Source organism: Gigantopelta aegis, chromosome 4 (assembly GCF_016097555.1).
Source record: "Gigantopelta aegis isolate Gae_Host chromosome 4, Gae_host_genome, whole genome shotgun sequence".
Taxonomy (NCBI): domain Eukaryota; kingdom Metazoa; phylum Mollusca; class Gastropoda; order Neomphalida; family Peltospiridae; genus Gigantopelta; species Gigantopelta aegis.
This window is the reverse complement of record NC_054702.1, coordinates 63,613,281-63,637,435: the sequence shown is the minus strand read 5'-3', so window position 1 is coordinate 63,637,435 and position 24,155 is coordinate 63,613,281. Positions and strand designations below refer to the sequence as shown.

Genomic DNA, 24,155 nt, shown 5'->3' with positions numbered 1-24,155 from the left:
TTTGTTAACAAATGTGCCACAGGTGCATTCTACCGTCCATCGAGAAAGTACCAGGGCTATCCCCCCACCCCAAAAAAACCCCACAAACAATACACATGCAGGCTACATTGGTAATACACGTGAGGCTGTGCAGGGAACAACACAAATAGCATATTGTTTTGCGTGTGCATACGCTCGCGCACACACTCATACATACACACACGCACACACACACACACACACACACACACACACAGAGAGAGAGAGAGAGAGAGAGACAGAGAGAGAGAGAGAGAGAGAGAGAGAGAGAGAGAGAGAGTCGTTCTTTATTTCCAATTACATCAACAATAACGGGGCTTTTTCTAGCGTACACACAACTCGTACATTATTTGCAATGTCATGTTGTTTTGCGTACACCCACAACTCATATTTTAATTGCAGTTTTAGTAAGCTATAAAAATGGTTGTTATCCGACTTATCGCCAAAGAATCTTGAGCAAGGAATATGGGTAAACAAGTAACAATGGTTAGACAATGTCTTAACTGTGTGAATGCAGTTGGAACGATGATGAATCCTATCACAATATTCGTATCTCCAAAAAGTGGCTAGCCTGGATTCTAAATCAGGATATCAATCCTAGACGCTGTCGGTTTTTTTGTGTAAATTCAAGGTTAAAACATTTAATAAAAAGCAGTCAATGTCTGTTATTTAGACACGTTTTCGTTTGATGAAAAGAATACAGAACATTCATGCTTTTAGATTTATCACAAAGTCAGACAGACATCAAGCTTCATATATATATTTATATATGTCTGAGATTTTTCCCAGTACGCGTGAGGGTTTTTGTTTTCTCTCTTGCTTTCATAAGCATGTAATGATTATTTGCCCAAGTCTGTCGACAAGTTGTGGCAGACAAATATGTCTTGTGACACTGTGAAAGATTCTAGAATCGAATATATGTCAAGAGGTATTACTACTGCTCGTTTGTAGTAGAAACTGTAAAACAGGATATCGATCGTCTGTCGTGCATGAACGGAAACGAAACCACTGGGTTAGAGATTTCTTCAAAAGACATTGCATCATGTGCACTAACGATTCCTTCGTCTGCCTGCCATCTTTAAAACGGGTTGGGTGGAAATAAGGGTTGCTAGTGGTGCTGTTGTAACTTCTCATCTATAACTAGAATTCGCATTGTAATGCAGATATTAAGCTGTTCTCACACAGACGGGGCAGAACATTAATAAAAAAAAAAAAGCCAACGGAAACGCCAAGTACACAGGCAGCAGCTGGTTGGGAATGGGGTTATTATTTAGGAAGTGTAGGATTTGAGGGTTTATGTCACACCACGGGTTTTCGATTTCGTGTTACTCAGCTCTCTCGGGTCTCGGCCAGGTAGAAAGCGTTACGAGCGACATCTGAATACTGTGAAAGGAACACAAAACTCGAGTAATGAATGGCATCGCACGCCAAATACTGGGTACAATTCTCGTCAGAGTCCCAGTCCAACGATCAGCGGCTATTGTCCACGGTCCTTTGAAAGGACATGCACGAATGAATAACTGAAGGGAAGATAACGACCTCCTTAAATTATCTGCCCCAGTCTCAGCTGATCTGTGGGAAAATCCCAAACCCGTACTTTCGAGGGATCACACATACAAACAAATGGGGTCGAGGGTATCCTGGGAAAGCACTAAAGAATATGAATCATGATCCATAGATGTGTCCAAAACATACTGATCCTGATAGTCGTATCTTTAATTGTTATTTTAACAGTATCACCTGTACGCCAGCCTGTTAACTGTCGACGGGTTGGGGAAACGGTTACTGTTTGTATGTTCTTGGTTACGCGCGCGCGTACGTGCGTACGTTGGTTCAGTTTACGTGAAGTGTTTTTATCAACACCGGTGTACTGGGTGAATGTTTACAAGCCGCGTCACCTGTCGTGTCTCATAGTTGTAGGTCAGGCTGCAGCGCCACCTGTGACAGCGCGACTCAGCCAGCAGCAGCCAGATCCCAGCCTACTACACAATTATTTTTTCTCTCCTGTATTTTTTTGTTCTTTCTCTCACTCTTTCTCTGTTTACAACAGTGTATGGCATTAGGTGTCATATCTCATTTATTGTACACATTGTACACGCTAAAGGAATTTTTTTTGCATTTTAAGAGAAAGTCTGGAGGAAAGAAATAAGTCATTTGGCTCTTCTTTCTTTTTTTATTTTTTTTAGAAATATGTCATCTGGCTACTTTTTAGAAATGTGTCATTTGCCTACTTTTTTTAAATAATGTTTTAATGTAAAAAAAAAACCCAACCAAAACCAAAACCTTTTGATAGTGGTCGAGTGATTTTACAAAAACAAGAAGCCAAACATATCAGCTAGAAATAACATCCAATTCAATAAATACCCCACCACCAGGAATTAAATCTACCTGTGAATGTTTGCTCATTTTTATCCAGTGCGATATCAATACAAACTTCAAAATAAGGATAAAACGAAGGTTAAAATTTGGTTCAGAAGTATATCCAGGTATTTCAATATGACGTCATGTTGGAAATGACCTATTATTATTATTGTTATTAATTAATTTTTTTTTAAAAAGCCTCAGTTTGTTCCAAACACATTTGTAGTTGTAAAACTATGAGACATATTCTCTTATTTTCCATGTTGCGTCACGTCCGGGGTTTTTTTTTAATTTACATTTTCAGCTGCGGAATGTCGCCTTTAAATTCAGATGACCTAATTGTAGTCTAAGCTATTGTTGCTCCAAGACGATTATTTGATGGCCGGCCGTCCAGCAGTGAAAAGCTGCGACAGATGTTGTGTCGGCTGACTGGGCAGGCGGGAGACGTTAATGACTGACCAGTGGACACAGGCGCAGGGATCACTTGACGGTTAACTATCGGACTGCGGCGCTACAACGTGTTGCACGCTGTCCGTGGGAATCGCCGTGAAGCAGACGAGAACTCCTTGAGCAGAAGTTCAAACATTAATATTTGCTAGTAAATAGAAATGTCGCTTGGTTCTCTATCCCATCCAATGTTCTTTTCTCTTTTTTCCCCTTTTAAAGTTAGGGTAAACTTCCTTAATTGTTGCGCTGATCTATATAGCAATTAAGATATAATTAAAGCATCTAACAAAACCTGACAAAGTTAAAAGGTGTTTCTGATGATAGGTAGGAAACTAAATGTCTGCGTAATGTACTTCAGTACGATGTTTTCCTCAACTGATACTGGGTGTCAAATGCATTGATTGACACTATGTTTTCTTGTATGAGAGAATAAAGAGAAGAAATACAGGAAGGATGAAAGCGGACCCGGCCATGTGGCCAACACGGCTGCGACTGTTGTCGGTCTACGTCCTAGGGAACGGGAGATGAGCGGAACTGCGGTATGGTTTCCACCAGACGCACGGTCGTCCGCCTTTGTTCTCTTTGAGAGGTTCTTTACTCCAGACTCCTGCTTCCCTCGCCATAATGAAGTAGTTCCGTTATCTAACCGTGGCATCATTTATTAAAGATGCAAGAAGCGAGAGAGTGCCTCCACTTTCTGGTCGGCCCTGGTGAAGATTCCGCAAGCCCAACAAGCCGCCCGGTGCTGTTTTCTCAGTAAATCAAACCCCGGGCGCACTGTTAGCGACCTCTGGCGTTTTCATTATGACAAACTTTCGTGTTCTTCGTTAACAAAAAGAGGGAGAGTGAAGTGAAAATCTGCCCGCCTGCTGCATGTTATTACACTAAGGCTAAATCGTTCTGAGCACGCGCTTTCACCGCCATTCCTTGCCTTTTCAGCGAGTCCCTTCTGTCTAACAAATATGATTTCAGGTTTGTTTCACGTGAGAGTGGTCTAGGGAAGGGCAAAAATACTACTGCATAATTGCCATTTTGAATCCAGTAGTTTGAAACAAGGAACATAATTCCAGAAATGATACGTCTGATAACACAGTAAGTTTGAGTAACAATGGTTTATGATGATTGCTTATGAAAAATAAAGTCATAGCATTGGCTACCTAGCTTAGGCTGTTAACAAGAACTTAACTACCCGAAAAATGTAGCCACTGTTTCTGAAATGATTATTTGGGTGGGGTAGGGGTGAAAGTTACCATTCAATCACTAACCACTCATACAAATGACTTTAGCAGAACTCACTATTAAATAGTAGTAAATCGCCACCCATAAAATTATTCAAGTGCCTCCTACATCCAACCCCAATGAGATAATCTCTAAAACAACTCTTTGTCCCATACTGACAGACACAAGACAGACAGACAGACGAACACACGACTTACCTGGTGATGGCCCGTTGAACGTGGCGTCGTGCCAAGCTTCGATGATGATGGAAAATGTCCGCTGTAAACAACGGTAAACATGTTAACGAGATACAGCAACAAAGCAAACATACAGCTACACATTATATATACAGGTACATAAAGTTTTTAAATACTATTAGGTCAGCACGCGTATAATTGATCAAAATTGCTTGCTGTGTTAAAACTGTAATGCATACCCATGTGTTTATGTCAAAAACACGCGATGTTCTATTCATACTTTAATATTCATTTACTCTAGATTTAAAATTCAAATGTATATCATGATTATTTTTTTTAATATACACAAACAATAGCTACTACTGTTAGCAAGCTTGACTATTCAAGGTTGGTTTCTGTGTACGTGTTTTGTTTCGAACTGGAGGTTGTACAATTACACCCCATGTACTCTATCTAAATACAATTATGGTTACTACAATGGTGGTAATACAGCTTGATATTATATAACTATAGGTCAGGCCCGTACGCAGAAATTTATATGGTGGTGCGTAATCGACGGCCCAAATCTAGAATGCAGGAGATGCATTTTCCTGCATTCTGGGAAGTAAATTTGTTACATCGTCGGACCCCCCCCCCCCCCCCCCCCCCGCGTACGGGCCTGCTATAGGTGCATTTGTCTTAGATGGTAATGCTTGTTGATTTAGTACATCTATGTAGTTCCATCACATTTTACATTTATACGTGTATCGGCATTGTCGTATTACATAAAGGTGCTACTGTCTTGGATAACAATGCTTATTGATTTAATACAACTACTAATTAATACAGTCCTATCAAAATTTACGTTTATTTGTGTATCAGCAATTGCGTTATTGATGTTGCAAGTAACACACTATTTAACCCTTCTTGATATTTAAACTGTCATGGTTTCTGGTTTACAGGGCAGGAGTGGATAGCGCGTGCCACCCTCCCTCGCCCCCATCCCGAGCAGCCCGCCGAGTTAAGAGTCAATTCAACACATGGCTTCGTGGTTTTATAAAGCCGTCTTCGCTTCATCTAGCGTTTCTAACCGTTCACACAAGCTGTTTCCACGCATCGACTCCCAACAGGGTAAAAATCAATAGCACTTGAAGCTAATAAGTCAAATGTGTGTTACAGATCCAACTCCATAAGTGGTCACGAAACATGCCGTACCGACAACTAGTTTCTTGCGAGCAGCATCCACGATTTCAAGTTTTCAGCTGCAGCCAGGTAAAAAAACAACCAAAAAAAACCCAACCCTGGCTAACGCTACTTGCTCCCTCGCAATCTCCATGGAAGGTTAAAGCGACAACACGTAAACATAGAAATACAAACAAGCATCAATAAACACGCCATTGTATATTCTTACAGAGATCACCGTGCTCATTTAATGTTTATAGTGTGGGTTTGAAGCTATTATAAGACTTTTAGTGTGGCTTTGTAAATTGTATTGAAATCAACATCTGAAATTTAATCATGTATAACTTTCACAGTGCAAGCTGTGCGTTGTGAACTGAAAACTAAGAACAAAACAAAACAAAAAACATTCTAAGAATTAGAAAGATTTAAGTTTAAAATGACTGTCCATATTAACTTTTTGCTTGAAAAAAAGAAATGACGAACCAACAAACTAATACTCCAAATATAAAACAAATGTTAAAACTCCAAATATCAAACATTTTAAACACTGTCCAGACATCACAGTTAAGGCTCAGATAATCATAAACGTATATAATATGATACTTTATTTCAAGAATAATTAAATGCATTTTATTACTTTTTTAAATTTAAATTCAGCTGTTATCAAACACAAATGATGATGGTTTTCCAGCCAGAAGATCTAGCAAGTCTGCAATGACGTCGGCATGCGGTACGGCACAGCGAAGGTGAACAACAAATTACAAGCCATGAACCCTTCTCAAGTTTACTCATTTTCCATCCCTCCAGCTACCATGATGTTCTCGTTAGAGAGATCTAGGCCTGCTTATGTAACATTAGATCACTGGGAAAGAGATTCCATTTTTCTCAGCAGCACAGATGCGCTATCCAGGTACACCCACTAAATATAGCCAAAGACGTGCGCCAAAACGTAACAAGAAAAACTTTTATACTCCACGGTGCCACGAACGGGCGATTGCGTTCATGGCTTTTAGTTTCCGTCTGGGTGTTGCAGGACAAATATATAAAACCGTTTAAAACAGAAACTAATTATTTAAACAAATATACACATTTCAAATAAACTTCAGTAAATATCTTCAAGACTAAATAGTTTTTCGAGACAGAAACAAATATAAATGTAAGAAAGGTCTTTAATTAAAATAATCTTGTATTTCATTTATGATATGAATAATCTTTAAAACTAAGATACTGTATTTTCTCCCAGTTCAAAAACAATCAACGTGTGGAGAGATGCATCAATCCTGATGTCATACAGTACTATCACTACAAGACGTAGTACACTTACCGGCCATTTGAAGGTAAACTGCAATCGAATAGGGTTCTGGTAATCCACTGGTAAGTAATCCTTTTGCGTGAAGTCAATAGTATTATTTCCAACAACAGGCGTCGTGTGAGAGTTGTAGGTACAATCCGGGTTCGATCCTATCTTTTCCATGTAGTGGGCAAGACAAATCCTAAAGAATGTGTGGCAAGTGGAGGAACACGTGCCTCCAGTCCTAATGCCATTACAACAGTTTCCGTACATATTAAGTCCATGCTCATTGCGGAATGATCTAAGTTCCAATTCAAACGCTCCGGTACAAGAGATCTGGGTGGAGGAAAAAAAACAAGCAAAAAATATTATTTCTTAAAAAATATTAATAACAACATCATCATCATTATCATCATAACAACCAACACCCGATGACATTACTATGCAAATAATTGCACGTGTGCTAAATGGATCTGGAACAAAATTAAACTTGGTATTTTCAGGTTAAAAAAACCAAGTCGCTGATATAGTGTAGTTGTAAAAGTTAATTCAAACGTAAGTCCACTTACCTCTGTTACGTATGACAGTAAATATATTGACCACAAAACGGCAGAAACTGCCGCCTTCCGTGATGGCATCGCGCTTGTTTACTGTCCTCTATGCCGTATTTCTTCGATATTGGCTCGAATCCACCAGCCTCGTTGTCAGGCCAGGCTCCGCCCACTATTTTGACTGACAGGGGCTCTGCAATGACAGAAAGTACGGCTTATCGTAATAATACCGTTGTACGAGGAAAACCCGGCCACGTGGAGTGTAGTAAAAAGCGTAAAAAAATATATGTGTGTGTATATGACTACTATAACACACACCTCCAGTATTCACTACAGCATCCCTTTAATAAGACCACGGCAGCAGAGAGTGACTTTAAATACAAAATCTCCAGATTTGTGCGGCCTTGCGCGCTTGACTGACGCGCGTTTTACTACGAGAATTACTAGCAGTTGCCGCCTGTTTGCGGTTGGATACTGGCACGCGACTGCCCGCGCCACGCACTGATAGGTCTATAGCTGTCAAAGGGATTGAATGTCCAAACACCAAAAGCCTTACAGCTTAAAGGGGATCCTGATACTTAGCTGACCAATTAACGGCCGATTTGAACGAGCCGAGATAAGCAATTGGTCAGAATGTGGACCCCTGGTCGACTGGTCGACAGCGGGCCTAGCCGGACTTGACCGGGCTTTGTAAACCGAACCCTGGAGGCACGAGCCACCTTTATCCTTTGTAGTCGTGAAAGGGGGTCTCCATCTGCCAGTCAACAGGTTAACGCCCACTGGTAACCGTTAACTGACAAAAAATAAATCAAAACTCCCCAACACTTTTATGGGTCTTTTCTTACTTTTTAGACGAGTTTTTACTGTGACAAGTGAACTTAGAAATAAGGTTTATTATCCTTTTTTCCCTTTTTTTTATTTATTAAAAGATATAGTTTTACCCTACTAATAATATTCAAAATTCGGCACTGGCCCGTGCCCTCAATCATATTAGGGAGCAAGTTCTTTTGTATTTTGTGAAAAGAAGAACACAAAACTGTCTTTGTACCCTCAGCTGCCGGCGACCGCGCACCTGCCGTCATTGTCCCGCGCGTGGAGCGACTTCCATATAAGGAAGAAGGCGCGTGCCACCTTGCTAACGTGCCCTTGAAGACACACCTGGCGGTGTGCTGTTATGTTATTTTCTGATGAAGAAAAATCACTTGTCAGGGGGGAAAAACTGAAAGCACCACGCATGCAGGTCTTAATTCCTATACACAGACAATGAACGCGGCGTCGGCGATACTTCTAAAAGGTTCAGTTATAATTGCCGTCTGCAATTTGGCGCGATTTTGCTGTTACAAATACCGAGTCGAGCAGATGGCCCACAGACTACCTGTCGAATATGGGATCATTTTCATATCTCACACCTGGTGAATTTTTATTTTCTGTCATTACTGAAGAACAATACAGCATATGGAGACGCACTTTATTGCTTTATTTTCCCGCCGTTAACGTTTGAGACAAAAACAAGATAACCATAAAAGCGATGATACGCAAGACTCTTTGAAAACAAAAAGGACCAATATCTCTGAAATATTAAATGATAATTGAAACAAAGGATTCTTTGTTGTCCCCCCAGAATGCAACCTGGCGCATCAGAACACCTGTTGTACGCAATATTATGTTAATGATGGCGTTGACTTCTGTGAAGTTATTTTACTCGGTTACTGGGGCGTTCAAAAGGTCACCACGAGACACATACCCGCAAACAGATTGTGTCCGCAGTCATTACTGAAGATTTACCGGGATAAATTAATTTAGTAACAGGTGCATTTCATCAGGACGTTATCCGTGGAAACATATGTCTTCTGTAAACGCTCTTTGTTTTGTTGTTTTGTTAACCGTTTGATACATAACTCTACGATATATGGACAAACTGGAAAAACCATCCCCAATAAGAAGACAGTAGTACGAGTACCGGATGAACCTGCATTATAATGTTTGCTATTCATTCACCCACACACGTGATTTGTGGGAGCACGTCAATGAGTGTAAATGGGTTACACTGTCGCTAACGATGCACGCCCGTACACCGAATACCTGTTTCCATACACTATTGGTGAAGTCAAGATTACTGGATGGACTTGTATTACATGCGTATAATACGATTTGCTATTCATTTATCTACGCGTGATTTGTTAAAAAAGAGTATGAACTGTCTGTGGGAGGATTACTGTTCCTGAATTCCTGAAAGAACGCCAGTGCATGCCGTAACTAGCATCGAAGATGAGGGGGCTTTAGGCTCGTTCATTTCATTTAATCATTTATTAAAAAAGCCCGTGGTATGTACTGTCCTGTCTGTTGGCAATTGCATATAGGATTTCTTGTAGATGGTTTCCTCTGAAGACTACGTGTCAAATTACCAAATGTTTGACATCCAATAATCGATGATTAATAAATCAATGTGGTCTAGTGGCGTCGTTAAACAAAACAAACTTTAACATTAGAAATGCTTAATATAATTTGTTTACAATTAAGGTTCAAGCATGCTGTCATGGGCACACAAGTCTCAAATACCCGGGCTGTTTGTCCCAAAATGGTTTATTTGTTAGTAGTTGGTAAAGTGTGTGTGGGGATTTTGGGATCGACCCTCTCCCCTGCTGCAATAGAATTTTCATTTTGGAGGAAGTATAACCCGAACCCCCTAGAAATGTCGCTTACCACACACACACACACACACACACACACACACACACACACACACACACACACACACACACACACACACACACCATAATGTCAACTGCGCCAATTACAGCTCCCATTTGAGCCGTTAAAATTTATGCATGCTGGTTGGAGCCAGTACTGGGATCCGAACCCATATCCACCAGGCTTCAAACCGATGACTAAAACTATTACGTTACCGAAACTATTTTTACACACACACACACACACACACACACACACACACACACACACACACACACACACATATATATATATGCGACTCGCCTCAGTATTACACGTATATTATTTTCCGCTACGCTAATGACCACGGTGCAATCCACTTGCGGCAATCAACACAAAAGCGAAACATACCTATTTGTATATATAGCTTACAGGTGTTACGAAAAACACCTGGATATATAAAACATTTACACCTCGTGTTTTAGTACTCTTTTGATAGGTCAATATTTACATTACAAACGTCAGATTTGAATGATACAACAGTTCTAATGTGGAAAATAAAACACTTAACAGCTCTGTTTACAAACGCTTTATACCTGCTAAAAAAACATGTATTATAACATATAGTTAACACATACACGTGGCTTTTAAAAACTCGCAGGTAAGACGTTAAGAGTTTTTTAAAAGTTCATCTTGAAAAGCAGCACCACGACACGTGGTGTGTCACCAAGAAACAGGTGTGTAAACTAATTAAGACATTTTAAACTAAAGAAAAACTGTTAAATGGGTTTTACCTTAGCATTACGGATAGTTAACTCCCTCTTGAAGGTAATTTTTTCCAATAAAAAAAACAAAATCCTGTCTATATACAGATTTTTCGAAACACACTCAATTTCGCAAAGATAATATACGTTTGTAACGTTTTAAACGTGTGGATATCATATCGACATTATATTTCCCGCCAGAGCGCCGAGTAGATTTGCATATAGGTGCGCGCTGACACAGTTTTGCGGCACTAACGTGATTCTTACAGCAATAATCTGTTATGTTGTGTTCGAGATCACCTAATTCACTGCAGATAACACTTGCAGCTGCTTTTTCAATCTATTCATTGAACATGAAAAGGATGGGAAAGTTCAAGGTGACCTTGCGTTTTTCATTCACGCCATCGTCGCCTTGAGGGAATAAAGTGAGTTTTAGCAACAAATAACAGATCAAAATTCAAAGATTGCGTAATAGGTTGTGTACTCTCTCTCTCTCTCTCTCTTGTATCTGTTGCTTAGCAACGTCTGTTTCTGGGTTACATCAGCGCGTGTTTGTATTATTCGACATGCCGCTCTTGATACGAGCTGAGGTCACGAACAGACACAGAGACATCTTTTTACTGTCCTGTTGCTGCTATTTTTTTTTTTTTTTTTTTTTTTTTTTTTTTTTTTTTTATTGTTTGCTCGAAGAGCCAGTTGAGTTCCCGCCTTTGGCGCGTGGCAGCTTGGGTCGCGTGCGACCTGTCATCTGGTAGAGTGTAATTATTCATCCAGCGCGGAGGTCCGGCCTTTAATACTGCGTGTTTATTTTTTCTCCATCTGGCCAATCGTAAGTCCCGTACAGACTTTAAACGTCCTGTATGTCAAAAACATCTGCTTGTATCGGTGCCGAGAACAAGAGGCGTGATGACCACTCGACTAAAAAGTCAAACAGAGTCTAACTGAGGGGTTCTGGGGCCTACACCTGGTCCGGTATCTACAGGTCCTGGTGGTATATGATCGCCGGAACGATTGTGAAGGAATCTTTGTGTTTAACGACATCCCAACACATGGTTCAGTCAGCGGTCATCAGGTGTCAAACGCGATAACTCACATTTTGTCCAGTGTTTGAGAAAGAAACCCGCTTCCGCCACATAAAGCATGTCTACTCCTTTTATTAACCCGAGTACCCTGCCGTAAGAAAGATAGACGGACATTTGGACAGTACTCAGGATACTTGTTTAGTCAAAGGGGTGAGACCTAGTCAAATGGTAAAGTTCTTGGCCGATGCGCGATCGATCTAGGTTCGATCCCCGTCGGTGAGCCCATTGGGCTATTTCTCTTTCCAGCTAGTGCTCCACAACTGGTGGCAAAAATGTCATGGCATGTACTACCCTGGCTGTGGCATGGTGCTTTTAAAAGATCTCTTGCAGCTAATCGGAAAGAGTAGCTCATGGGTAGGTGACAGAAGTTTTTTTCTCACATTTTCTGTAAAAAAATTTACTATATGTCTGATGTCATATAACCGTAAATAAAAAAGGAGTCCGTTGTTAAATAAAATATTTCTGCTTTCCTTTCTTCGAAATAATAGCACGAGTTAATTTATAACCAGCACGTACCATATACTTCCACACCCACCCACACCCACACCCACACACACACACACACACACACACTACAGGTAGAGCACTGGTTGGAACGGAACAGTAAAATAGTTCTTCACCTTCGTGGTATTGCAGAACCTTAAATGTTTTAAGGAACTCGGGCCGATTTCGCACCTGAAGCGAATGACGAGCACATACATACATACCTCGCAACCAGCAACTATATTGATTAGACAGGTACTCAACAGGTGGTCGATGTGAATTCTAGCTAGGTAATTAAAACGACCAACTCGATAATACGATGAATCATAATAGTGAACAGTGTTCCATATAGATTGTTTGTAGTCTCGATAATCATAGACAGTAATTGACGTTTATTCTGTTAGTGACCGTATACCATCGACTTTGATTTGCTAATTCCGCAACAAACGCGTCATGTGACGCTGAAAAGCACGCATAATTTGAATTAATGAATATTAGAAGTACAGTTAATAATAAAGTACTTTGTGTACGATAAGTGCTAATGCAAGGACGCACCACACCAGGTGCTTTCGTTTTAAACACACATGAAGTAACAACAGCTACGCGTATATTATTATTATCTTGTGAAGCATTTAATGCATATAAATATATGTATTATGGTGTCATGCATAATTAAACAGTTGTTATACTTATCATGTGTTTATTTAATTTAGCTACAATACACGAGAATACACTCATGCTTGCGTGTTTCCCCCTCCCCATCCACCCCATATAATGCCCATCCACCCCATATAATGGGTTTATAGATTTAAAAAATATTCACGGTCGTACAATGCATAACAATTTTTAGTATATGATTCTTTAAAAAAAAAAACATTACAATTTTTAAAAAGGTTTTTAAAATGGTATTCAATTATCCTGGTTTGTACCCCCCCCTACATCTGTGAGAATAGCTGGGGCGTAACCAGTAGAGAAATTATATGTGAAATCATAATTATTATCTGGAACAACTATGTTACTTTTAAAACATTTTACCTATTGTTCTGAAAAGCCAGTCCCGTAACCTCTCGTCTTTAGCAGTCAAGACAGTTGACCGAGTTACGTGTCTATGACAGCGTGCTTGAACCCCAATTCGGATATAACCAAGAACACATTATCTTTAATATATATATATATATATGTAATAATAATTTGATACGACCACTAAAATATCTTTTTTTCCCAGTCTATACACTTTCTTAAGCTATATCACGCATCAATTGGTGGTTAACATCAGGGCAGGATCCGGGAAATATTGGTCGGAGAGAGGGGGGACGAAGACTAAAAGGGCACGTGGACCAAATCGTAAAAAGGGCACCCAATGTATTCTTAAACACTAAATACATTTTTTAATGAGGTACTTGAATATATTTAGGGGAGACGGGTCCCCATGCCCCCTCCTTCGATCCGCCTCTGAGCATTATACCCGAGCCACGTATGTATATAACCGACAGGAAAAAAATATCTTTGTCCTTAAAATCTACCTGAGATTTTTTTATTTTTTTTAATCTACAGACTGTACGAATACTACGTAGATGAGTAACAAAGGAGAGGTAACAGTAAAACTGTTTACCTCCAGCTGCATTCACCTGCGACAGGTGTTCGGCGCTACGGCGGCTTCATTTGGCGGGTAATAGCTGTACACCTACCTCACAATACCAGGATGCGTTCGGTAACAGGTTGGTAAGCGATATCGGGTCAGCGCGCGAGAATCCAGACACGTGGTACGAAACACAAGTCCCATTTTGTGTATGAATATATTATTTAAAATATCACTTGAAGCGCGACCGTCGGACTGATACCTGAGGGTTGGTGTCACCAGATGTAATGGAGGGAAGGAAGACGAGGGGATGGGAACTGTGAACCTGTTATCGTGCCCCTATTCTCAAAAGGTTAAAGCACGTCATCCTCAGTTGGGCCCAACATCTGCAAAACCAGTGACTCAAATATAGGGGCGGTGAGAATTTAAAAAAGAAGAAAAAGTTTTTATAATGGGTCTGTATAGGACACATGAGTACAATGCGTGCCCATCCCCGGTTCGGCGCCTCACAAAAACAACCGCGTACACGAAAAACGGCCCTTACACTTTTTAATGGTATAATTTTTTTTATTAATAAATTTATAAACCTTAGATAATATAAAAATGCATCTTAAAAAAAAAAAAAAAAAAAAAAAGAAGAGAGAAAAGATGACAAATATCTACGCTTATACACCGAAGCAAGGGGAGGGGGGGGGGGGGGTAAGGGTCTTGACTGGCGAGTGATGTTCCTAGGAATTGCCAAATGTTTTTCATCCAAGAGGTGATGATCAATTAATCAATATGCTCTAGTGGTGTCGTTAACCAAAACAAAGTTTAATGAACCCGTGAAGCAAATGTTCATGTCGAGTTAAAATAGAATATTTCAAACATGGTTTGTTCAACATGGTCAGCCAGCTTTGAGGGTGTAATTCAGTAAGGTATATCAACGAAAACTGGAATTACCGTTCGTGCTTACTACATCTATCAGAAGATCGGTCTGTAACCGTTCTCAACGCTCATAATTACAACATGAAGATTAGAAGGGTTAGACGATTTATGTTAAATTAATAATTTATTTACCCTTTCCACTCTCTCGATGAAAGCGCGTCGCGACCTTTGCATACATTTTAAATACCATGGTAAGTTTCTTTGATCACCTCCTGTTGCTTTAGTCTGCCGGCGAATTAAGGAGCATGATGCCAAAAATTAACTCCCAACTGTTGAAGACAAACACTTTAATAAACCTGACGATTGCCGGTTTATTTCCTAATTATCGAGCACAGTCCAATGATCTGTAACAAAGAAAAATCAACTACAGCGCCCCCTGGCGTGGCGCCACGCTAGATGGCGGAAATGTCCTCGAATCCCAAGATCCCATAAATGTCTGCCACTCCCATACTGCAAATAATAAGCCTAATTAAATCATTAGTGAATGACAACTCTGATTAGATTAAGGCTTTTATTCAAAGGCCCTCTTGCTGCAGTAAAATATTTAGTTACAATCAGTTGCGGACATTTTCTGGGTGTTCTTGGTAAGTGTTAACCAGATGGCAATAGGGGGAATCATTTTCACCGGCGCCCATGTTATTTTTAGTGAAATATTAATGCCTAGACAGTTCTGGCAGCTTAGAAAAAAAATTACGTATACTGAAATAGTATCTGACATGATGTTTTTATAAATATAAATATTTTTTTAAATCTGAACTTGTTCCCAAAACACGATTCTTGTAATGGAAAGAAACGATTCTGTAAATCAGTAGAATATTTTTTTTTATTTCTCAATGTTTCTTCTTAGATGCGATAAATTGTAGGGTCTATTGCCTTCGTTTACCTATTAAAACCCCACCCCATCCCAACCAATACTCTACAACTGGCATATCAAAAGACATGGTATATGCTGTCAAGAGGAAATGTGTTAATGTGTTAAATATTCTCTTTCCTTCTCTTCTTTAGCATTACCTACCCCCATTTCTCCTTTCCTCTCAACAAAACAAACTTAAACACACTCACACAGTATGCTGATCAGTTTGGCATCTCAGCACAGTGTTATGTATTGGAACGATAAAGCCGTTATTGATATCAAAAAGGGTATTGATTTGATATTTATTCTAGTGTTAAATTTGAAAAAAAACATGGGTTACTGGTTCCGGTTAATAGCAGGGGGTATCCCAGAAATGGCTCCAACCTAGAGTGGAAGGTAAAGGTTGGTTATGTTTCTTCTTTTTTTTTAGGGAGGTAGAGGTGGGGGTGGGGGGTAGTTTTTTGGTTGGGTTTCTTTAACGATACCACTTAGAGCACATTGATTTAATAATCATCGGCCAGTTGGATGTCAAACATTTTATAATTCTGATATATATTCCGACTAAAAAAACAAACATTTTTCCACCGATAGTAAGGAATCTTATTTTTCCACGGACATGACAGCACATACCATGGCCTTTGATATAGGCTACCAATTGTGGGACACTGTTTGGGAAGGGGAAAAACAATCAGAAAATGGATTCACATAGGGTGGGGGTCTATTCAAAGATCAAAACACCTCAGGTGAAAGCTCTACCGATCGAGTTAGTTCTTACCCACAGACTGCAGAATTATATGAGAAGGTTTATGGCCACTATACAAACCTACACCCCCTCCCCATCTCTCATTCATTCTCCCCCCCTCTCTCTCTCTCTCTCTCTCCCTCTCTCTTCCTCTCCCCCCCCCCTCTCTCTCCCCCTCTCTCTCCTATTAACCCTGATGTTGACAGAAAGCCCAGATATGTGAACGGTTTGCCTAGGATAGCGTGCTTGAACCTTAATTGGATACAAACACGAACATTTACATCCCTCTCACTCATTTCATGAAGTACAAGATACAAAAAAGGTAATATTATTATTATGCCTTCACGTTCAGATTACCATTGTTTCAACCAGCGCAGGAGGAGGCTGTACAGTGTACATGAACCTGCATAAAGCCATTTCTACCACAGATCCTGTGGACTACGTTATCGAAACAATAACCGTTACACGCCTGCCGCCTAGTTCTGTAGCTTTTATATTTGGCACGTGCATCGTATACAGTCCATGTCGCGTGACGAATCCCAATACGTTTTCCCATTGTACATATTATTCTCCAGAAAACACGACGGAGCTTTTTAAGAGATCTTATTTTAGTGCTGTCGTATAGAATTCCAAGTATGCATCATACTGGATATATGTATGTATTCCATTTTTATCATTCGCGTACCAGATATATCCCACACGGAACGCGGACCATTGTTACAAACATGTATGACACGAACTGCATGGAAATTATATTCCAGGATAGATCATACACATATTTATCTTATTGTTAATACAAACATTGATTAGTCAAACGTGAAACGCGGGTTAAGACTGATGTTAAATATCAATATATAGGGGAGAACCGGGTGCGTGTGCAGTAATTGTAGCAGTAGGGGATCAAGACTACGGCGAACGAAAGTTTTTAGGGGGGCGGGGGGGGGGGGGGGGGGTCGTGACATGATCCACCGAAAAATTTATTGAAAACAAAAGGAAGAAAATTCGCTCGAGCAGGGAGGGGTTTCAACCTCAAACACACACCCCTGCACCTGCGCCTAAGAATAGGGAAGGGCAAATTAATAATGGGAGACAGGACTGCCAGGAGGGCAAAGAACGATGGTGGGGGTACTAGAGGTGGGTGGTACCCAGAACTGACGCGAGTAGGAGTAAGAGAAACTAAAAATTAAACATAAAAATTGAATTTAATCTCTGTGTGTGAAATATTTGTTCTTACTATATAGTCGTTAATATTTATTTTTAAAAATATAGTTCGCATTATTTTGATTTTGGAATGAATATATCACCAATCTGCCACATTAGATAGATTAAAATTTCACATTATAACACTCATCTACACGGAAACATTATCCTCAATGAATAAATGAATGTTTAACGACACCCCAGCACATCGGCTACTGGATGTCAAACTACGGTAAATACAAAAATTTATCCTCATCATATGGTTTAACCCAGAAATTGGTTTCTTCGTAAATGGCGGTTTAGATCAAAGCTAAAGAGGTTAGGATGTAGGAAATCACATTGATCTTTAGTGCACACACGAGCGTGTCGGTAAATATCGAAAGACTTCATCACTTTGTTAAGGCTGTGAAAGAACAAATATTTCCATTAGCTTTCATCACTCATCAAAATCCTGATGAACTATTGCGTAATATGATGTCATATGCATTTTAAATCACGAAATAAAGAATTCGTGTTAATAATGCCAATCTTTAGAGATTTTTCTATGGAGAGCGAGAGAGTGAGAGAGAGAGAGAGAGAGAGAGAGAGAGAGAGAGAGAGAGAGAGAGAGACAGACAGACAGACAGACAGAGAGACACACACACAGAGAGACAGACAGACGGAAAAATAAACAGACAGATAGACATACGGAGAGAGAGAGAGAGAGAGAGAGAGAGAGAGAGAGAGAGAGAGAGAGAGAGAGAGAGAGAGAGAGAGAACTTCTCAACATGTCTCTGTTCAAAGTAAAAAGTTTTGATATGGGAGGGGTTCCATAATCATGTTATTAAATTTATTAGACAACATCTTTTTTATCGTCTAGAAATATTTTTGAAGTCTTTAAATGCAGCTTGAAGTCATTAGACCTGAGAATTAATACACAGCGTCTGCCCAGCCGCGTGTGCTCAAATTGCACAGCATAAATTTCAAACTGGAGCAAGTCGATGTATAAACGGAATCCGTGAGATGGGTCGTTAAAGACCCCGCATCACCCAGATGCCCACCTCTTCAATATTATTGCTTCCTTTGATCTCGCCGATATTAGGTGTGCACACAATTTGTGTGTTGGTGCATGGTCAACATAAGTGTGCGAACAGATGTTTGGTTTTGAGTTTATCTAAGTTTTGTCTCATCACTTTATGGTTAAAATCCATGGGAGAGTCTTAGTTGTGTTTGAAATTAAAGATGCTGGACAATGCAAGGCGCGTGTACAGAGGGGATGAGGTTTGGGGCTCGAATCCTCCTGCTCCAAATAAAGTTTTTATTTAAATGTATGTTTTTTAGGGAGCATGACGCGATCCCCCTTAAAAACTTTGCTCGCAGTCTAGACCCCCCTGCCCCGTTTCTGCACACGCGCCTGAATACAGGTGTATCTAGATTATCTAGTTATAAATTTAATCATACTAATAATTACTAGCTTTAAAATCACCCTTCAACTGTAGCCATTATGAGTGTTGCTTTAAAACATTTCATTATGAAGTTCTACAAAAAGTGTGTGTTAGCTGTTAATGACACAACTGAGAAAACAACACTTCACTTAGTGTAAAACGACAAGAAAGATTTTAGCTAGTTCGTAAATTCTATTGGCGAATTGCATCGGCTCAGCCTTTGTAGCGTTTTCATACTGTTTAAATAACACTGTAAACGTATAGTAGTTGCGCATTTACAATGCAAGAGGAATTTTGAAAGCTCATTTACCGTCTGTAAAGGTTCAAAACACATCGAAGCTGGGTCTAGGTCTGGGTCTGGGTCTGGGTCTGGTAAGTGTGGCAAAGACAGTATGTCTGGTGTATTTTGACGTCTGGGTCTGTAATTGTTATGTGTTATTCAATATATTATATTAATGTATTCATATCTTTAGATAAATGTACTTACAGGCTACAGACACCACCAGTAATTATGACAATTGCACAATGATTAATAATACTCCTTTTCTGTTATTTATTAAGCAAAATGAAAGAACAAGGTTCGAATATTGTGCAGCTGCCAATCTGACAGTGTGAAAATATAGCGTAGGTTCTATGTCGTCTGTTGCCAGATCTGTAATTCGTACCAGCACAGACGCGCTGTTTTGTCACATTCGATTTCTTGCTTTATACTTTCAATAGGTACCATACTCGCCAGACCCAGACACAGACCCAGACACGGGATTCGGAGTGCCTTGGGCACAAGGATGAAACCTGGATATTTATTAATTCAGTAACTTTGTGAAATAGTTGTCGTTTACCAATATTTTCTCTCCTTTTTTTGGTGCTGAATTTGACTTCATAAACATTTTTTTAAACCGTTCAAAACGACCATTACTGACAGTGTTGGACAAACCATATACCCGTACATGTGGCGGAAGGCGTGGGTTCATCAGCAGAGCTCTATCTTTGTATTACAATACAATACAGCCGTTGATTTTTTTTAAATATATAAACTATTTAAATTTAATTCCCGACTACTAATACTAAAAGTGTCCGTCCGTCCGTCTGTCCGTCCATAACGGTATCTGCGCTTTTGCAGCTATATTTTAATATGCAGCACACAAGAGGACCAGGAATTTGTCGCATGTTCATTTTTGTTGACTGTTTGCATTTGATGTTAAATATAGCTGGGGGATTGCTCGAGTGACGGCGGCTGCACAATGGAACTATTGTCGGTTATGAATCGCCGCGGCCACTGCACGTCCTTGGAATCATCGTGCCTGTTTGGTGATATCGATGGAATTTTGGAATCGATTAAACAACGACAAAAGACTTTACAGGAAGTTAATACTTAGCTTTATCGTCGCTTTCTGTATACTGATCGTAACAGTATCTATCTATTCGCGGATTACGATGGCTTAGAAATAATAGTACGTTGATTCTGCCGCCACTATAATGATCGCAGTTTATTTAGAATCTTGTGGTGTAGACCTTTGCACCATCGTATAGACATGGTTTTGTTTTTGTTTTAAAAATTTACACTTGATATTTAAAAACTTTATTACCTTGACTTAGAAATTAAAATGCTAATGTGATTTAATGACTAAAATAACAAGAATTCGACACGAAACATCCGACCGACCACATTAATGCACTCACTCTTTCCCTACTTGAAAAAAGTATCATATAATGCATATAAATTTGTTGGAGGTGGGATGCAGTTGATGATACTTTGTATATACTTGTATATTATACAAGTTCGTTGAACAATGGATTTGTAGGGCACTTTGTTGTTCGAAGAATTCGCACCTCAGAACTCATTTTGTGTAAGCTCCTGATAATTAAATTTAGATGCAATGCGAAGATGAATATGTAAGTGTTCAGTAGTAATAATAAAAACCTTCAGTATCTGCAATACTAACCAACTGTGTATTAAATATACAAAGTACCTGTAGTTAAGAAATATGTATTAACTGATTAAAAAGCCAGTAAACCTTATCAAACCAAATTATTTTATTATTTCCATACTCACTCGGCGGTGTGCGTAATTTCGTACTTACGTACTTAGCATCTTGCGACACACAACAACTGCAAGCAGCATCAATATCAACAACACCAACACCAACACCGCGTGTGTGTACGATAAAGTTTCCAACGAGTAAACTTCCATGTGTGAAGACCGGGCAAAAAGAATCCATTACGAGCATGTGCCCCGAGTAACCCATCCCCAGTTAACTCACGGGACAAATAGCTTATACCTGCCAACAACTGTTCTTGTGTGTCGAAACAAGTCTTCTGTTTGCTAGATAAATTTCGCGAGACGTTGTGTTCGATCTTCCGGCAGTATCGTGGTTGTCGGAGTGGGCAACAACACGAGGGGCCGGCGGAACAGTGGTTGTACGTCAGATAGGGATTCGAGATATTGGTTACGAATGAATGAATGAATGAATGTTTTAACGAAACAATAGCCTTTCGGCGCCAACAGCTTCGGTAGAGTGTCTGTTGGGAAGGGCAACATCGCACGGACGGTGTAATTTGAAATCTATCTGTATGCTAAAACACACGGAGCTTAATAATAATAATAATGATATATCTAGGAGGGAATTACTGAAGACCGTTCGGTATTTATGACAGTAACAGTGTGTAGAAAATGTAAAGAAGATTTATTTATTTGTTTATTCGATATAGGCGAATAGATGTGAATAGAAGCTCTACATAAGATGGTTTAAAACTTAAAAAGATAACTAAAAGTTTGTTTTGTTTAACGCTAACACTAGAGCACATTGATTTATTAATCATCGGCTATTGGGTGTCAAACATTTGGTAATTTTGACTCCGTAGTCTTTTAGAGAAAACCCGTTACGTTTTTCCATTAGGTAAGGGATCATTTGTATGCACTTTTCCACAGACAGGACAGCACATACCACGAACTTTGATATACCAGTTGTAGGGCACTGATTGGAACGTCAACCCCCCCCCCCCCAAAAAAAAAAAATAATAATAAAAAAAAAATAAAAAAAAAAAAAAAAATAATAATAATATAAAAATCAAAGAATGAGTCCACCGAATAGGATATTCTATCTGGGTTCTATCTGGGTTGAAACCGGTACCGGGAAGCGAACCCAGCACGTACCAACCGAACGTCCGATCGCTTAACTACTACACTATCGATGGCTCTACTATTAGCGACATCCATGACATTGCTTAATTGTGGCTACCCAACATTATGCCGTTGTAGGGATATTAAACGTGGAATTCCTCAGCACTTGAAAAGTGGCGGTTCTATAAGAGTTCTATACAGTTAACTTGTCAAGAACACCTGTCTTCGTCCCGCCGCCAAGTGCCCGCCCATCACGTCATGTACTGGCGTAGCGTGTATTAATAAATTGTCTGGGCGTTTAATTAACGTTGAAAAGGTGGAACGATCCTCTCCAATAAAAGTGAGTAAATAATGCAATTGCCATGAATATTTTATCAAAGGCAGTTGTTTAATTTTGTGTTCGGCGTCCCAGATATATTGATCTAGAACAATGCGTTGCCCGTTTGCAACTCTTTCATGTTCACCTGTGTATATGGTCGTGTCATGCGAACAGAATTTCCACGTATAACCGCCGCCAGTTAAAGAATATGGTTCACCCTTCAAAAGTATTTTTCTATGATGTTCCAAATTGGGCTGGGGGTTTTTTTTCTTCAATATATGGTTTCACAATATATGGTTTCACAAGAATTGTTTTCAAAATAACCTTACTTCTGTCTTATAATCGGCGGTTATTAGGTGTCGTGGCAAATGGTGACTGCGACAAATGATCGAAATAACGAAAGAAGAAACATACGGTTGCCACATAAGTTACTCTTGTATATGCACTTCACAAAAGGTATTGTGAAACACTGGTTGGAACAGAAATAAGAGCAATGACAAAATTCGAATCGCAAGAAACTCAAAATTATCTGTTGTGCACAAGGAGCTGTGTGGGTATGGGAGAGTCGGGACAAACATTTTAAAGTGAACAGCAAGTTGTAATGAAGCATGTCCGATCTGATGAATGAATGAATAAATGTTTAAAGAGACAGACCCTAGATTCAGACTGTGAAAATGCACTCTAAGTTTAGTTTATCTACAAACCGGTAACACATTTGGATAAAGTTACAATTGAGTAAAACATGAGTCTGTGACTTTGAAATGGTGAAATACCCTCTACAAATAGGTTAAAACTCGACTCCATAACTTACTTCTTAAACGCACGTGCGTTTTTAAAAATATGAGAAATGCATTTTGTGATATTAAAAACACCAGGATGACGACAAAAAAAACCCCACTTCGAATGTACGGAAATGGATAATCTAAACAATAAAACACATGTATATGTAAAATATGATTTCAGCTATCAAAAATGGTTCTAATAGTACAGAATATGCTTTAGTGTTTAAAAACTAGGGTGTCTCCCTGTAACGACACCCCCGCACTAAAATACACATCGGCTATTGGGGTGTCAAACAAGGTAAGTATATGTGCTAACTTTCATTAGCTGTGTGTGGAGGTCGGGGAATGGAGATAGGAGGGGAGAAGATGGGATAGCAGAAAGTATTGGAACAGCTCAGTTCGAGAGCCAAGAACCTACTAAGCGGGAAAAGTGACGGCAAATTGCGAGATACCTTACATTTAAGTATATTAAGGTCCCAACTGCTGGCGCTCAGCTTTCATTCAGAAAATATTAGGTGAAGCATGCAGTTCGTCGAAGCGAATGCATTCATTAATTTTATCTCTAGTTTTCAATTATTAAGTTTCAAGGATGCTATCTGTGCTGCCTGTTCGGTCATGAGTTAGTTAACGGTTAGTTGTTAACGAAAATGAAGTCGGATGAAGGGTCTGTATTGGGATGTGAGATACAAATGTAGTATGTAACCACGGTACCTAACAGCTTTATAACTGCTAGTAAGTCGTGGGGGTGTTTGGGGTTGTGTGTGTGTGTGTGTGCGTGCGTGCGTGCGTGCGTGTGATGTTTTGATTTGTTTTTCTTTCTTTCTTTTTTTGTGTGCATATGATATCACTGGAATTGGTCGATTGTACAGACCTTTGATGAAGTTGCCAGAGACACGAACCAGTTGGTGCCCCAGCCAACGGCTGTGGGTCAAAGGAGAAACAGTGCTCTTAATACTTACATCTTT

The 24,155-nt window shown here is 39.6% G+C and overlaps 1 protein-coding gene and 1 long non-coding RNA gene across 5 annotated transcripts in view; one reads left to right on the top strand and one right to left on the bottom strand.

The window, feature by feature from the left end:
- LOC121370907 (delta-like protein 1) overlaps positions 1-24,155 on the bottom strand; it is a 118,648-nt gene that overhangs the window by 16,730 nt on the left and 77,763 nt on the right. For all 3 annotated transcript variants that reach the window (XM_041496440.1, XM_041496441.1, XM_041496442.1), the window contains 3 exons: positions 7,263-7,437; positions 6,727-7,029; positions 4,263-4,323 (listed from right to left, as the gene is read on the bottom strand). In XM_041496440.1, coding sequence (XP_041352374.1) covers positions 4,263-4,323; positions 6,727-7,029; positions 7,263-7,331 — 433 coding nt within the window. In that variant the 5' untranslated portion in view covers positions 7,332-7,437. The remainder of the gene's footprint in view (positions 1-4,262; positions 4,324-6,726; positions 7,030-7,262; positions 7,438-24,155) is intronic.
- LOC121370909 overlaps positions 1-24,155 on the top strand; it is a 202,996-nt gene that overhangs the window by 167,970 nt on the left and 10,871 nt on the right. The gene's annotated exons all lie outside the window — the stretch shown is intronic.